Source organism: Leuresthes tenuis, unplaced genomic scaffold (genome assembly GCF_036924035.1).
Source record: "Leuresthes tenuis unplaced genomic scaffold, fLeuTen1.0.hap1 SCAF_4, whole genome shotgun sequence".
NCBI lineage: Eukaryota > Metazoa > Chordata > Actinopteri > Atheriniformes > Atherinopsidae > Leuresthes > Leuresthes tenuis.
In genome coordinates, this window is record NW_027325358.1 from 8,813,152 (window position 1) to 8,830,943 (window position 17,792).

General features: G+C 38.2%; 1 protein-coding gene across 2 annotated transcripts in view; it reads left to right on the top strand.

The window, feature by feature from the left end:
* The window catches only part of LOC140305530 (uncharacterized), a 25,505-nt gene continuing 7,713 nt past the window's right edge, over nt 1-17,792 (top strand). The window contains exons 1-7 of one of the 2 annotated variants that reach the window (XM_072384441.1): nt 1-111; nt 227-272; nt 1,032-1,114; nt 1,794-1,944; nt 5,011-5,211; nt 11,942-12,061; nt 17,337-17,447. In XM_072384441.1, the coding sequence (XP_072240542.1) occupies nt 58-111; nt 227-272; nt 1,032-1,114; nt 1,794-1,944; nt 5,011-5,211; nt 11,942-12,061; nt 17,337-17,447 (766 nt within the window). In that variant the 5' untranslated portion in view covers nt 1-57. The remainder of the gene's footprint in view (nt 112-226; nt 273-1,031; nt 1,115-1,793; nt 1,945-5,010; nt 5,212-11,941; nt 12,062-17,336; nt 17,448-17,792) is intronic. The other variant, XM_072384442.1, reaches the window with a different exon arrangement.

Below are 17,792 nucleotides of genomic sequence, written 5' to 3' on the forward strand. Positions count from 1 at the left end.
ACCCCTTTTTCTTTCACACACACATGCACACACAGCTGCTCGGAACCATGACAGAAGATGACGGATACAGTTGTCGCAGAGGGGCAAGTCAAGTTTAGAGATGGAAAAAAGGTTAATTCCACACGTTTCCTTCTTATTTTACGCTTTGAAATAAGCTCCCATTCTTCCATGCCAACCAGAGGGACATATTTTGTGATTTATTCTGTTTTAACAAACTTCTTCGCAGTGGAAGACTCGGTGGGTTGCACTCCAGAAGCCCTCTCCTGTTGCAGGTACGTGTTGATAGTTTCCATTTGTACAGCCACTCAGGTAAGATTGCACATTTTCACACCAACACAGCCCATTCCCAGCACTAATCTCCTCAGATTTTCTGCTGTTTAAATAATCCCAAGTCACCAATTGGTGTCTTGGCTGTGCGCCACAAAGTGCAACATATCCTCATCAACACGTGTGGATGTTGCGCAATACGTCAGCTGAATTGATCGAGTGACTACACAAACTCATAGAATATGAAAATTAGAATGGTGCGGGCAAAACAAGATCAAAGAGTCTATATATTCAAATCTGATGGTTTTTCAGTGCCTATTGGATTTTAATGTTAATTACTTGAGATCCTTCCAGCCAAAACCATAATCAATGTCAACATTGCCTGACTGTGTGAAAGCCTGGCAGAACAGTAAGATGTATGTTTTAGAATCTAGTAGAGATTTATTCGAGCTGTTTTACACAAAGAAATGTGCTGCACAAGACTTCTGCTGTGTCCTTGAAGGAACTGGCAAGAGTCGTGGGAATAGTGAAAGCTATTCTGCACCACCATGAGTGTGTGCGGCCAAATGTGAGCGTATTTGTGGCTTGGCTTTTATTCTCAGCTGTGCCAGTGCATCATTTCATTGTTTTAGGAATTGTTATGACAGCTGTGCCATAGCAGACAGACAGGCATGCAGCAGAAATAACAAAAAGTGGAACTTAATTGCCCAACAAACAGCTAAGTTTGTCATCCTGTAAAGTTTTTCTGTCTGTGTTTGCTTCAGATTGTTTGACGTTGCTTGTGTGTAAAGAGAAGAAGAAAGGGAAAAGCAGCAATCACAAGGAGAGGCTCAATGTAACACTGGAGGTACGTTCAGATGTAGACCAAACACTCACTGTTTCTGATCTCTGGTTGCAGATTTATTGCAACTCTTATGTAATTTTTTTCTAATTTACATGAACCTTTTAAACTGCTGCTCAGTATGCAAATGTAACGTGGGTGGATGAGGACAAAATGGGTTAGAATAGATTTAAAAAGATGTATGAGCAAAGTTTTAAAGAAATTGCTCATTTGAACAGGGTCACATGATGAAAACATAACAAATAGATCTAAGACCTATCTAATATGAAACCATATAGGGGGTGGGGTACAAGTGTGATCCAGAATGCACATCATCAATATCTGTATGCTCTTATTCCTGGAAGCTGTGTCCTTTAATGTCTGTAAACTGACACCTAAGGAAGCAGAGGTCCACAAGAGCTTTGTGAGCCCTGTGAGCCCTGTTTTCTGCAGACAGAAGTCTCACTCTGATGTTTGAGATCACTTTGTGCTTTCGTGTCATGTTTCGCTTCATCTCTTTGTGGCTAGAGAAGTATCCAAATGTGATATCAGAATGTCAAATATGCCTGATCTCTGTTCGTATAAACCGTATGGTTATGTAATGTTTTTTTTTCTAGCACATTGTCCCCACAAAAACAATAATAGTAAATAAAGGTTTATATTTAATCTAATCTGAGGTCTAAGTGTAATTAACTCCCTCCCTCAGGGGATATGCGGTGTGGAGCCAGGGCCTGGGTATGATGGTGTTTCATACACTCTCTCCATCCTCTGTTTGGCACACACATTGGTCCTCGGCTTCAACAACCGAGACGCACTGCAGGCCTGGGACGCCCGCATCCGCTACAGCCTGGGTGAAGGTCAGTGGTTTGGCATTGAAAGGATGTGGTAAACATGAAGGATTAGTATGTAGAGAGGGATGTGATACACACTCAGGTTAGTCTTTGCGGTATCTATTAAAGTAAGAATTGATATGAGAAAGCCAAATAAAGCTGTAAAAGTAGTATTTTTAGTAAATGGGAGTTAGTTCCATCACTTCATGAGGTAAGGAAATGTTATTAGAGCAGAGTGACAGGATAGAAATGCTTCAAGCTAAATAAAAAAAAAAAAGTTGTGATTGAGAGCAACTTTATTGGCAATTAGGATTTATTAATACATACTTACACCTTGTTATTTTTACAAAAAGATGTATAAGGATGGAACTTAGGAGCGTGAGCGCAGTGCATGTGATTGGATTCCCAACCATATGCTAACCTGCTTTTGTTTTTTTTCTTGTGTCAAATAAATGGGATCAATGATATCTACAAGTGGCAGCTGTTTTATTAAATGCAAAGAAAATACGTGCTGTGCGTTTATTATCAATGGCTTATAAGTATAATTACAGCAGTTGACGCTTTTTGGTCCGTGTTAATTTGCAAATTAGTCATATGCTAATTATGTACATTCAAAGTTTACATTGACGCTGACATAAAGCAACAGATTTCAAGTACTCAACAAAAAATTCAAGTATGCGATCATCCCTACTCTCAGGTTTAACAGCTGAAATATTATCTAATCAATTATTACTGAGGACATAAGATATTCCTTGGCCTCCTGTATAAATTAGGTGTTGGTGATGGATCTAATTGAGGGCAAAGCAGGGGATGAGTTTGAAGGGCCAGAGATCTCAGATCCTCCAGCAGATTTAATTGACTCCCTGTTTATTGCTCTTGTTCACTGACTGTGAGGCAAGGTGTTTTTCAGTCCACTCTGACTTAAGAGAAGTTTAAGAGAAAGACAGTGAGGACCACTGGAGATGGATTTTCTGTCGTCTTTCTGTCAGCACTCTGGCCACTCTCTGTCTTCTCTCAGTTCCACAAAATTATTTCTTATTGGAAAGTGAATGGCTGAGGGGAGAATGCAAACTATGTGTCTTATACAGCTATTTCCAAGCTCAGCACATACTAAAATCATCATTGATAAACGAGCTTTCAGAAGAGAACTGCAAGAGCTGAAGTGTCATTGTGGTTTTATGTTCTTGAAATTAAGAAAATATGATTGTACGATGGTTTTGGGTCATTTTGGGGGGACATCATGCAACATTTGCTGTGGATTACTCTACAAGTTGAAGCCAAACAGACTTTTTTGTCTTCTGAGAATTTGAAATTCTGAACCTTCAGAAATAACGTTGCCCATCTTTTTTTCTTCAACCTGCATTATTCAGAATTTGAATTATTCATGAATAACTCCAGTCTGATTTTGAGCTGGGTTGCTACTATGGTGGTTAGCACTGTCCCCTCACTGCAAGAAGACTTCTGGTTTGAATCTTGGCTGAGGCCTTTAAGTGTGCAGTTTGCATGCTCCCACCACCCAAAAACATGCATGTTAGGTTCATTGATGATTCTGAATGGACCCTTGGTGTGTGAGAGTGAACCTGCATGGTTGTTTGTCTCTGTGTTAGCCCTGTGATGGACCGGAGACCTGACCAGGATATACTTTGCTTCTGGCCCATTGGCAGCTGGGTTAAGCTCTAGGCCCACTGTAGCCTTGAACAGGATCGAGTGTGTATAGAAAAAAAAAATATGGATGATTTTGAGCTGCTCTTTACAGCCAAACTGTTAGTTACTCTTTACATTTTGGGGCAGTGCAATCAAACTTAGTCAGTATTTGTATTTCTAGATATTTTCTGAACAAGCAATTCTTAAATCTCCTCTGAAATGAGACCTGCAAGATTATGTCAGTTAGATCCATACTATTACTTACTCATACTGTGTTATCCACAGACATTCTGTTTCCTTATTATTATTATGTGAATCTTGCATAATTGTATCCACCTTGAAATCCACAAATATTTTCCAACACCTACCATTCCAAATCCCTATTTTTCCAGCTGCTCTGACTAATAAAATCTATTGCTTCAAATTCTAACTTCTAAACCTGTCACTGAGAGTTTAGGGTATTTAAATTGTCCTTTAAACAGCTACATGATGGAAAAAAAAGTTCCTAAGGAAGCTAAATGTCTGGTTTTCAGATATTACAAAGATAGAGAAAGATACCGGGGGATCACTGACAAACAATCAGTCAGAAGTCATGGAAAAGAGCTCAGTGCTCAGCACATAGACAGTTATCATTAAAATCTGAGTTTTTGTTACAGCTTAAGCAGCTCAACCCCTTTATGGACACCATACTTGTAAAAATAAAATATCACCTTTCTGTTCAAAATGGCAAGATTGAATTTAATGAAAGAGTCTGTCAAGACAATGTTTTGGAAAATTAAAAGATTTTAATCTTGGTTATGAAAGGTGCACTGAGTTGTGGTGACAGAGAATAACGGAGGATAACAGAAGATCTAAATCTTTAGGTGTAATATTTTCAGTAAAAATCCTACTTAACAACTTAAAGTGTAATTAGAAAGGGGTGTTCTCACTTTTGCAGTTTACCTAAATAGTTTTCTTATATTGGCTTTAATAATTCCAAATGTTAACTCGAAGGTTTTGGTGACACCTTGAGCTACCTCTATTCGTTTCTTAAACTACGTAAAATCTTATCAAAGTGCTTTTCATTCACATGGTGTTTTTGTCACTAATTTTGTGCTAATTCATGTTTTACTTGAGCAGTGATTTAACTATTGTTTGATGTTGTTGAAAAACTGCAGGGTTGTTCTGAAAAGTTCTCATTTGCACAAAGTGAGCAAAGACAAATTAAGGCTGTTCAATCATCATCACCACAGCCATCAGTTATATAGTACATGCGTAGCTATTCCTGCACTTGTTCACTGTGTGCAATATATTCTGTTGATCTGTATTCATGCTCCTCCTCATTTGTTATGCTGCTAATTTTCGTTATGATTAATGACTCTTCAGTTGTCTGTAAGAAATTATAACTTGATGAATACACTGCTTGCTTTTTTCTAAAGTTTTCTTTGCGTGTGTCTCACTCTCCTTCAGTCCACAGGTTCAGTGTTGGTGTCGAACCCGGCACCAAACTAGAGAGCGGCCCCGCCTTCCTCCACCTGTGCAACAACCTGTTGGTCCTAACCAGAGGCCTCCCTCCTGTCGTCATTGGCCAATGGAAGTTGTCGGCTTTGCGTCGATATGGCGCTGTGCCAAATGGCTTTGTGTTTGAGGGGGGATCTCGCTGTGGACTCTGTAAGTAACTCAGAGAAACTTTGATGCAATTAGACTGGACAGTCTGTAGCTAGTAGAGGGATCACTTCACAAATACCATATGACAAATTATCATTTTCTGTTTTACTTAATCTCACATCTTCTGTTCTGTTTCATTGTTGTTTTGAGGCAAAATTTGCTAATATGAATATATACACAATGGCTTATTTTCCAAAGGGCAAAAGGTTAAAGATGATCCTACTCCAAAAAAATGTTTTGGGAACCTGAATTTTCAATACATGCTAACAATAACTGCAAAACCTAGACTGGTCTGCTCTTATTTAGGGTATTTTTCTGTATTCCTCCTGCAAATGGGTTGAAATTCTGTGACATTCTTGGTTCATCTTGCACAAACTCCTCTTTGGTGGTCTGTCCATAGATTTTTAATGACGTTAACATTGGAGGGAATGTCAATGCCATGGCGAAACCTTCCACTTCTGCTTCTTGAGGTAGTCATCGTAGAAAACATCATCTCTTCATTTTATTTTCATTCAGTTTATATATTTCATAATTTATTCTGAGAAACATGATGCACAGTTGCAGAATTAGCTGCTATTTGATTTAAACTTCTGCTGGTTGAATATTTCTTTATGAAATACTTTATAAAACCCAAAGTATGATTGATCCACCCCCCCATGCTTAACTGTCAGAGAGGTGTCTTTTTACAAATTCTGCATACAATTCAACTTTTTTAATTTTTTTTATCATTTATAGACAGAGAGGTGTATTTTAACATCAATAGTCCACATTTGCAAGCTTCTGATGCTGAATTATGTGGTGAGGATGCAGCAAAAGGTTGTCTTTTGATTCCATGAAAGTTGTGTTTGTGCGAGTGTTGCTGCATATTTTAACAGTTCTTCCTGTAAGTGTTTTTCAGGCCAAAAGGTGTTTTGATTTGCCTTTATAACAATGAAATGAGCAGTTTTCTGTCAGGGCCTCAGGACACAAATGCAGGGTCTTTAAGGCAAAAGTGTTTATTAGTATAAACAAGGCATGTTCAGGATCTCCACACAGAGAAAAAGAAGAGGCTCTGAAACACCTGAGCACTATCCTCAGTAAATATCCTCAGTAAAGACATGAATCAACCTAAATCTTGACATTTTCTTGGTCTTCCAAATCTCCACTTTGGCCTCTGCCATTCTTTATTAGTGAAACTATACACCAATTGAATTCCTAAAAAATTATGTGCTATCTCATCACAGCTTTCTCCTGCTTTCTGGCCATCATTTGTTTTAATTTCCAGAGTGTAAAGAAGCTGCTCAGAAGTGCCCAGTGTTCGACCACATTTCAGAAGTTCAGAAGAAACCTTGAAATCTGCATAAGCTGGCCTTCCTTAGGGATGGATGTGAATAAATTATAAGTGATAGGGAGTCTTAATCTGATTACAGTCAGAGATTGTGATAATTATCTGAGTGCTCAAATACCTTTGCAGTGCTCAGAGCATTGCATACTACTCCTTTCCTTTTCTCTCGCTAAAACTGTAAAACAACAAATTCATCTATGCTTACTTTATTATTCACAACTAATACGACTGCTTTTGCACTCCACTGTGCCAGAACTTCACACTGATGTTAGTCCTTCAGAATCCGCTTCGGATGTTGTATATGATAAAAATTAGGAGTGAATCTCATTTTAGACATCGAAATGTGTTGCATTATGTATAAGCGGAGCACAGTCAAAAGAAAAAAAATTGTTTCAGTCTTCAAAAAAACATATTCATACTAAAAGAACATTCAGGTTTAGTATATTGCTTTCAGGGCACTTAAGTTGATGAATAACTATCATACAAATAATTGCAGTCAAGGATATCATTTTCTTTCTGTGCTCATTTTTATCCCACTATAAAAGCACAAGCCTCCTAATGATTCAATAATTCACATAACCTTTAACTCCATTTATCAGAAACAAAAACAGGAAGATAAATATGTTTCTTTGCCTTTTAGGCTCTCTAAACGAAAACTGCACATGACATATTTTCATGTCTACAGCAGAAGACGCGGCACAATCAGATGATGTCATTAAAGGAGTGTAAACTCTATAGGTCAGTCTGTCAAATGGAGGCCAACAATGTGGAAATATGATGTCTCTGTTAGTTTCATCAAGCTGCTTTCACACAGGTGATCACAAACACATAGAATAGATTAATGCCAATGCCGAAAGTAAGTTTACTGAACAGGTCAGAGGTGTTCTGGAGCTTTTTGATTGTGTTGCATAATTTTCCTGGACCCATAGAAAGTTATAAGATTGCAGGGGCTCAAAATTTATTTGAACTTGAAAATGCCTTTTCTCCTACTTGTTAAAAGCTCAAAATTCACCTTCAAAACTGTAGCTGACACAATTTCTTTGCTTAGTCCCTTTGACAGCGATGACACTATTTTCTTATCTAGAAATGGTAAATGCTGGATGAGGTTGGAGCTTTCAAAGTAATACAAGATGGGATGAGTGAGTTTAACTCCTGATCACAAGTGACCACTCAAACCTACTAAATGACAAAAATTTAGTAAATGACAATCATGTTGTGATTGTCATTTGTCAACACAATCACAACAGGAGGATTGTTTAAATTACGCTTATTTAAAGGCCGTCTCTCGTGTAAATAAGTCCTCTTTTTGACATGTCTTCAGCGTTCATAGAGCTGTCACTTCAACACTAACAGAGTCCTTTAAAAATGTGATTTATTGCAGGTGTTTATAAAGTAACCTAATCCATGACAGAAATGCCTTTCATGTCCACCAAATAATGCAGAGGGTTTGTGCAGTGGATGGGTTTAGGTATCCCTTGAGTGTCCAGTTGATGGTGGGCATGAATGTAAAGAATGAGAGGCAGCTTTATGTTTTTGGGTGGGGATGGGACCATGTTTCAAGTACTGAATCATAGAGAAACTTAAGTTGCAAACAGCTGCTGTGTTCTTATTTAGGAACCTATAAAAACACTCCATTCCACTGCACAGTGAAAGCTTTCTGCTCATTATCATATTGTTTTATAGATTTAGTTATCTGAGTTCCTTAATGAACTTTTGCAATGTCTATCGTTTCCTGTGTGTGTGTGTGTGTGTGTGTGTGTGTGTGTGTGTTTCTTCGTGAATACAAGAATAACCATGAGGTTTTCAGGCTCTGGTTTCAATGTTCTCATGAGTGACATCTATAAATATCAGTATGGGACTTTAAGCCTACCACGAAGAGCCTGTTGACTACATGTACAGCCACAGAGTTCTCCTTCACCTCGTCTACACATTACCCAGCAGACATAGGGGCAGCAGCTCTCTGCCCTCACAGTGTGGCAGCGAAAACAGAGAGTTTACAGAAGCAGAAAGATGTGAGGGTCAAATCGGCAAGAGACATTCCTTGCATGAGTGCACGGCAAAGCAGGGTGTTGGTTTACATTTTTACATGTTTATTTGTATTTGGAGAGTACATGCAACACATTCCAGTCGTAAGTGGATGTTTTATGGAGAGTAGACTTTCGAACAGAAATTCTTGTGAATACCTGAATCTATCTAAAATCTGCCAGGGCGTGCTCAGCAGAGGAACTGTGAGTACCGCTATGTGTGTCTCAGCTTTGTGTTGCATCTTGTGCAGAACAAAAGTGGTGACTGAACTCTTCTTTGTGGGCTTTGGAAATCATAAAACATTTACTTGGTTGAGCTCTGCTAAAAGAAAACCTATTAATCTTACTCGGCGTGTTCAGTAAGCACAAGCACCGGAAATAATTTTTCCTCACTCCTCTTTTAGTCATTTCAAATTGTATTTACCTCTCACCATATATCGCTTGAGAAGGCACCCAGTTTTCTGCCACATTACCCTGCCCTTGCTCTTATATTTTCACATAGCTTATCAGTCCATCAATGCAATAGATTTTCAAGTAATGAGTAACAAAGCAACAAATAATTGGTCATTGGTCTGAATTTTTTTAAATGGTCTCCAAAATATCTCTTTTTACCATCTCTACTGCTTAATTTCCCTTGAGGCCTTTTGTTTGCTCCAGCAAACCAGTGAACAAGTCTCTCTGTCACCCAGCGCTGCCGCACGCAGGACTTTGTGCTGCAGCTGCATTTTGAAAATCCGCCGCTCCTTGTATGATACAGTTTCTTGCTGCAGAGTCGAAGTCATTCTCCAAAGTGACATGACAAGCTATTTCATTACTGTGGTGACACAAAAACACAGACATACACTCCTTAACAGCCAGTCAACCAATGCTTTGGGATAGTGAGCAGTTCCCCTTTCCTGCCATACACTGTTATCATTAGAGCTGGGGGTCTTCAAGGATACAGTCTTTGCCTTTGTTGTGCAGTCACATGTAAATACTGAGGAAGTGTACTGAATGATATCAGCTTCTGTTACATGTTTTAACGAGGCCACCTTGTTCTGTAATCAACAATATTAACATGACGGATATTTTCTGGTATATCGGCACCACATGGGTTCATTTCAGCCTTGTAACACACACACTCACACACACTGTTACTGCACACATACAGGCACAGTAGCAAATGATCCTCTGCAGAGTTTGGCAGCCACCCCACCTTGTGTCCCTGATAAAAGCAATTTGAAGCTTGCATGCTAAGTCAGCAGTGTTTCCATGTCCCTCGGCGGGACATGCCAACACAGACGCCTCCTGTTGTAGTATGCTGCTGCACGTGTGAGTGTGTTTGTCCTGTGTCACCAGATCAGAGGGTATCTAAAAGTTAAATACAACTTAGCAGCTCTCCTGCCAGGTGACATTAAAGTGTGAATGACCCACAGAGGTCACATTGTCTGCCTCTCCACCTGTCACTGGATGTGATGAATTAACTTGAGTGGTGAAATGTGTTGAACACAAAACAGGCTTTACGAGACAATAACTGTTAATTAATTTATATTTTAACATGTAGAGGCCGGAAGTTGAAGAATATGTGTGCCAGTGGACGAAAATAATTAAGCACAGTCATTAGTTGAAGGATTGTACTCAAAAGATTTGAAATACTTTGGTTGGTATTTCTATCTTGTGCTACTTGGTGCTTCCATTTTACAACATTTGAGAGCTAAATGTTTCACTTTATATGTTACTCCACTAGTAACTGTAATAAGATTTTGAAGATTTTTTGTGTATACAGAGTGGATCATTTAATATGAAATTAAAATACAAGGTCTTTCAAAGGTTAAACAACTGGTTTCAAACCATTTTGGCCTCTCACGTTTTTCAAAAAGCAGTATGAAGCTTAGGTCACATATCGGAACTTTCTCAACACTAACGGCAACTTTTCCCTCTTAACTTCTCATATGGTTTCATTTGAACAAAGTTCAAAAGTAGGTTAAACTAATTCCACCTTCAGCAGCCACAACAGTAGCTGATATCCTGATGTTCAAGGACTAATATCCCAGTGATGCCTTGTTCCACAAATGTTTGCTCCTAACGCTTGTGTACATTTGTACACAGTAGAAAAAATTTCAAACTGAACTTTTTAATGGAGTATTTCTATTTTTGGCACCTTTTTACTGAAGTAACAGATCTGAAAGCTTTTTCTACCACTGGCATGTATTCAATATAAAAGTGAATTTGCACAATAGTTTTCATTGATTTATTTATTTTTTACCATTTTATGAAGAGTTTCCATGCAACAAAACTCAGCATATTACTGAGAATGAGGCTCTTTTTGGACAGAATAGCAGAACACGCAGTTTATTTAATTACAAAAGATGCTAATTGATTTCCTTTTGATGCTAGAATATTTTTCTCTTTGCTTAAAATGTCATAATATTCATTCTCACATTATTCCTGAAAAATTCACTGAAATGGTTTGTTAGGGGAAAAGAACAGACCAGACTGTAAGCTAAGCTGAGTCACACTAGCTAATGTAAATTCATTTTCAGATTTGATCATTTATTACATCTTCGAGTGATACTCCAAACTTTTAAAAGCATATTTAGTCAATATTTTTTTCACATGACAGTGGCTCCGTGACACTGTGTAATGAGAGGTCTCCTGTGTTGATAAATCCACAGGGAATTAACACCTGATTGTCCAGTTCACCTCAGCTGTACTGAATTTATCACTTATCTGACCAGCCTTTTGTTTATATCGAGCTGTTCACGACTCAGCAAAATGTTATGAACTTAACTAATTAAGTTAAAAAAAAAAACTAACAGATCTATTTTCCCACTATATTTAATGATCAGTGATGAATTACATAAGAAACTCTTGTCAAATATTGAGCTTGAAAAGCTCCACAATGCTTTGAATGCCCTCTGTAATAGCACTGGATGCTTAATTAAAAGTTTAGTAAGTAAAGTGTAAAGTTGTCTGGGTTGTCTGAAGTGGTTACTTGAAAATACATTTAAAACAAAGACACACAACTCAAGACTGACTCAGATGTGTCATGATTCTTAGCTGAATTGATTTTTTTTTGCTTATATTTTCACTGATGCTTACAACTGTGTGAGCTACTGTGGATGGGAGAATGTGAGCTTGTAGAAATGTTATGTAACCTTCAACAGAAAGGCTTGTTGCTGACTTAAAGAACAGCCTTGCCTTTTCAAGAGCCTTGCTGATTTAAAAAAAAAAAGAATAAGAAACATTTGAACTAAAACACTAATAACAACAACCATGCTGTTAGTTTCACTACTTCTTATACTGCTGCTCCATATAGTTTACCTCTAAATCATTCTCAGCTCAGACTCTTTCTTTAAGTAATCCATCATGTTATTTACTCAATCTCTTTCATTCTGTCTCCTAGGGGCTGGGGTTTTCTATCTGTCCTGCTCAGACGGAGAGCAGATCAGTTTTTTATTTGACTGCATCGTCAGAGGCATCGCGCCCAGCAGGGCCCTGCATGGCCTGCGACCTAACCAGCCAGGTGAGCACGCATATGCTTGGATAAAAACAAAAAGTACAAACAGCATCGACTGAAAGTTACCATACATATGTACAGAAGCGTGTGCAAACATTTAGGACTTAATATATACATATACAGACCATAATTTGGAAAAGACAGTCAGTCCCTTTGGTATGTGACTTTGTGACTTCCATCATGAGGGTTTAATGCCTGTTTAGTGCACATATTTAGCATTTGTGTCAGGCGCCATGCTAATGGAAACACAACCTGCTTTAAATCCCAAGGGTCACCCTATAGATTAAGAGGTCATGCTTTTGTGTGCGACTCATGCGCTATTGTAATGTGCTGCTTATTTCACAGGCACTTGCCTCGGGAGCTTTTTGACAGTTGGAAAGAGAAAGCTTGTCTATGACACATAATAAGGATCTGACAGCTCTGTAACAGCTTTTACATAGATTTAGAAATATGTTGCGTACAGGAGGAACGCTGTTAAGGTTGTCAACCCATTCTGATGGCAGAACATCAAATAGTCACAAACATTAAACTATTATATTTGTGTCCACCGACATGAATTTAGTGTTTTTTTCTCCTACTGAATATATAAATAACGACGTGGAGGAGCACAGTGTCGCCACATTGCATGCTCAGAGGCAACTGTTGTAACACATTAACGGCTGACAGTCTGTATTTGAGCAGCTGTAACATAGGAAGAGTGGTTGTCTGCTAATTAGAAGGTGGGTATGTTTAGGCATTAAAAACTAACTGGTTATATGTAGGCATTTAAATGTAGATCTTTAGACATTAAAGCTAGTGTCCACATAACGCCTTTTACTAAGCGCCAGAACCTGTTCAGAAAACCATTGGTTTCTTCACAGCCAATCTTTGTCAGGCCACCAATCACATGGGCAGAAACTCACTTTGTCTGTCTGTCCTGATGACATGTCAGACAGAAGTGATCAGCAAAGTCCATTTGTGGAAACTAAATGTTGGTGGTGATAATATCAATAATGTGACAGCGATGGAGCTCAAACAGCTGCAGCCTTTCCCACAGATTATAACAGATTACACACTGTGGGGCTGATTGTCTCCCTGAACTCTCTGATAGGAGCCATACTTAAACCTAAAGAGGCCTGGAACTGGGCTCCCTCTAATGGCATCCCTTGTAAAAGACTGTGGTATTCAATGTACTGTGGATTGTGTCATAAACTGCTGTCAGATTGAGTTGTGATTGATGCTCAGTCATTGTTATGAGGGCAGGCTTCCTCTGATTGGTGTTCATGGTGGAAAAATATGTAAAAATAATAGTTGACTGACAAATAGATTGTACAATAAGACGCCACTCACACTGGATGACTCTGGTGTATAAAGCTCTTCTTGGCTTAGTTCCCACGTTTTTATGCACTTTTCTTCGGAGAACCGAAAGCAATTTAACACTTTGCTCGAATGATATTCTGCATCTTTGTGCTCCTCGAGTCTGAACTGAATCAGGAAAAAAAGCATTCAGTTTCTCTGCCCCGTCTTCTTAGAATAACCCCAAATCAGAACTTAAATTTGTAGAAGTTGTTCCTCTGGAAGCATTCCGCTCAATTTTTTTTTTAAAAAGACAGTGTTTTAATCAGTGCCTATGTTTTTAAATTCCTGCTGTATCTACAACTTCTGCACTTTATTTCTTTTTTCTTATTGTCTTGCTTTTTAAGATGATCATAAAAATGTTGTTATGTTTTTTTACTGTCTGTGTGTTATTGTTGTTTGTCTGTTTTTGACCACCATGACGTGCGTTGCTGCCTTTCTTGACCAGGTCACCCTGGTGAAAGAGGTGGTGATAATATGGTGTATGGTGGATATATTTTGTCTGGTTAAATAAAGGTTAAATAAAAAAAAAGTACAGTAGCCAGAGGTAAGGCTGGTTTATCAATAATAGCAGTTAAAGTGGAGATGTAGGCGAGGTACTGTTGAGATTTTCTAATGAAATGCCAGCAGGCAGCACATGCCAGCAACCGGCCAGCTCTTATCTGCAAGAGAAAGGCTCTCTGTGCACACTGGCCCTTAAACTCTACTTGGTTAAACCATCACTGCTTGTGTTGAAACAATTCAATTCAATTGAATTTTGCCTATATAGCACCAATGCACAAGAAAAATGATCAAATCTCTTTAAAGATACAATCCAATTCAGTCAAATTATATATAAGTTCATTGTAATCCAGTTAGATGATAAAATGTATTAGAATTAAAGTCCAATTCCATCAAGGTTGGTTTGGTACAGAAACCAACCGCATTGAATCTTCTCTTGGATTTATTTCCCGGTCCTGAGCATGCACAAGGAGACAGTGGAGAGGAAAACTTCCTTTTAACAGGAAGAGACCTCGAGCAGAGCCAGATTCACAAGCATCGGCCATCTGCCTCAAATGGTTACGGGTAAGACACAGTTAGAAACATTGTACGGTAATAACTTTTCACGCTTAAATATCCTTTTTTTTTGGATTACTGGAAGTTCCACACAACGTTTCTCTGCTGAATCTGTTTTCAGCGTCTGCAGTGATGGTGAAATACAGCCTCTTTTGTGCATTATATTTCAGCAGACATTTAATGTGTTTTTAAGTAACCTGACTTCACGTTTACAGCCAAGAACAGCACAACTGAGGAGCAAAGGAGGAAGTACAAACACTGGAAGTGCAGCTAATAGAGTCAGTTTATAACCTCTATGCTTCCTTTAAGTTTTTGCACGTTAACAGAAGGCTCAATACATCAATAGGTACAATTCCAAAGTAGAAAAACTGATAATGTATCAATAACGGTTTAAAAAAAAAAGCTAAGAAAATAAGTGATTTAAGTCTTTCAAAAAAAATACCTGCGCTTCAATCAGTTCAGTTCTTTGAGAGTTATGAGACATAGACAAGCCTGTTTCTGTTTGTGCAGACACATCTAAGAGCCTTTAGTTTCAAACACGCACCTAAATTAAAATCAAGATGGAAATAAAATGTATTACAATTTCCTCAAACCTATAATTATTTCATATTGAACTTTTAGTAGAGACTATTACCTCTGCATTCCAAATGCTAGCCACTGCTACAATCAAACAACATTTTGCACTTTTTGCAGAGTCATTAATTATTTAGGAGTAAAAAAGTATCAGGCCAGGTTTCTTTAGAATTATTTATATCTTACTTGTTAGGAAGTAAAGCTCCGACTGAAGTTTTATGCGGCTGAGACCAAATATCAGCCTGTCTCAAACACATTGATGGCTCACTCCAACGTCAGATTTTATTTAAAAAATTCTTAGATTTATGCTGAAAAGTAGTCTTAACATAATTTCCTACTGTGTGCTCAGGTTAGCCTCCCCGAGTTCTCACATAGTTGAAGATTAGAAATCTCAAATTTAATTACAGTGGAGAAAAAGAGAGAATTTAACAGTTTCAATGACAAGATCTCAGTGATGGAAAGTTGCATTAAACCACAGGAACACATTTTTAGAATAAATCCTGTGTTGATGATCATTGTTTGACACAGCTCTGAGGCATTCAATGATGATGGTAGAGAGACAACGTGTGAATGTAATCTTTTTGGTAAAGAAAAGCCATACAATATGCTTAGAATTCATAACACCTTGGCTCTAGTCATTAATTAATCATACGTTTAACTGATAGTTTATTATTCATAAGGCTCAAGCAAAGTTCACTATAGGTTTGGATGCAAATTGCAATTGAAACTGCCACATAACCAGAAGACAGAATGATAAATCACTCTCTGTTAGATTTGCTTTTCTGTTTATGTCACATTTATGATCTAGACTGATCAAAAGTCCTTTTCCCACCAAACCACAGGGTTATGGATTATTTCTCTGTCTCTCTAACAGACATACTGAATATATTACCTAACCATTGTTTTTTTTTTATGTTTAGTTTTCCCCCATTTCTTGATGCAAGAATTAAATAAAAAACAATCAAGCAAAATCAGAGGTTTCCTATTATTTTACATAGTAATGTTGCAGTTTGGTATTGAGAAAAGGCAGTCTTTGACAGGATAAATGAAGTCATGTATAACATTTTATATACACAGATAAGAAGGTGGTGAAAGCGACTCCCTTTAATGGACAAAAGTTCAACCTCAGCTTCCCTGCTACGTTTATTCCAGGGTTAGCCCACCTGGATCAGCCTGCTCGGGGCCTCGTGACATTCAGTGCCGTGAAGAAACTATAATTAGCTTAGACTAGCCAAGTTAGCAAAGGGTAGCTGACACCTCACATAGCGTAGTGAAGAAACTTGGCATCTGCCCATTACTGTTAGCTTCGGTCCAGAGGCAAAGATCCAGGAGTAGGGTTGTTGACATCTATACACACAAACAACCTGACCCGCTGCAATGTGAGCTCAGCAGCACACACATCACCTCAGCAGCAGATCCTGCCCCTTTACATTCGCCCACCTCCACAGGATGTCTATATCGCAGGCATTAAGTGTGTAATTGGCAGGGTTTTACAATAAACTGATGTTCCAACAGATTGACAAGACAACTATAACATCTCCTGGGAGATCTTAAATTTACAGGCTGGTGTACCATTTGGAGACACACTCATCAGGCTGATTGACTCAGTAAAACATTTACTACCTAGCTTTAATGTTACTGTTAATTTTAGGAGAAATAGAAATTCTAGCAGATTGAAACACAGCATGTTTTTGTTATTTTCCATGGGAAATCAGATTTGAATTACCTCATATTGTGTACCATTGTGTCATTTCTACAAACTGCACCGAAAAAAGGATTTATGAATGTCATAACAAGTGGAAGCATCTAAAGTCAAGTCAAACCACAAGGCAGCTGGTCATGTAGTCAGCATCCTGAGATGGACTGATGTAGTCTTCAATTTTAACCTGATAGAGACAGGAGAGATGATGGTTTGGTTCACTGTCAGTTACATCTTCTTTGCACAGCTGAGCACATTTAAATAGCTATTTCAAAGGCTCACATAAAACAATAAATGTATCATAAGTATTTGTTACTTCTACATTTCAATACAACAAACCATGTTACAATCTTAACTGAACTTCATTTTGTTGCTTAATTATCCTTCGGCTGTTATACAGTAGCCACATCTGCCAAGAGTTTACTGTAGGTTTTGGGAGGAAGGAGTTCTATTCACAATTAAAATCATCATAAATTGCTGAATTTCTGACTGATTTTCAGGCATTTATTTTTGTTGTCATTGTCAGAGTTGTACTGATGATACAGCTAACAAGTGTTCATATCAAAGCATCATTACAAGTCTTACATGATGTTGTCTTTTTGTTTGCTTTTTAAACAGCAGATCTCAACGCTGACCCTGCTTCAGCAGAGGAACGGATCAGCCAGGAAACGTCAGAGCTGGAGAAAAGACTCAGCATGTTGTCTCAATGCAGCCTGGCGAGCAGCGCAGGTATCAAACTTCACTTCAGGTTATCATCCACAAACGCATACCTCGTGAGCACTGTGCAGTGAAGTGTAGTGTAGTGCGTCGCCTGGGGGTGTTTTCTGATGTCAATATGAATTATTAAGCAATTTCTCATCACTGCAGACCTCTGTCCTCAGAAAAGTTTGATCACTTCCCTGTATTTATGCTGACTCTGTGTATGTGTGTGTATTAGAAATTTGAATCTCATTCTAGTCAAAGTTCCCATGATTAATTTTTGCTGACCGCCTTCTTGGCTCAGTGAGAGTTTATGAGGAAAAAAAATTGAATTCTGCTTTCAAGGTGCTGAAAGTGTTGGACTGGAGCAAATGA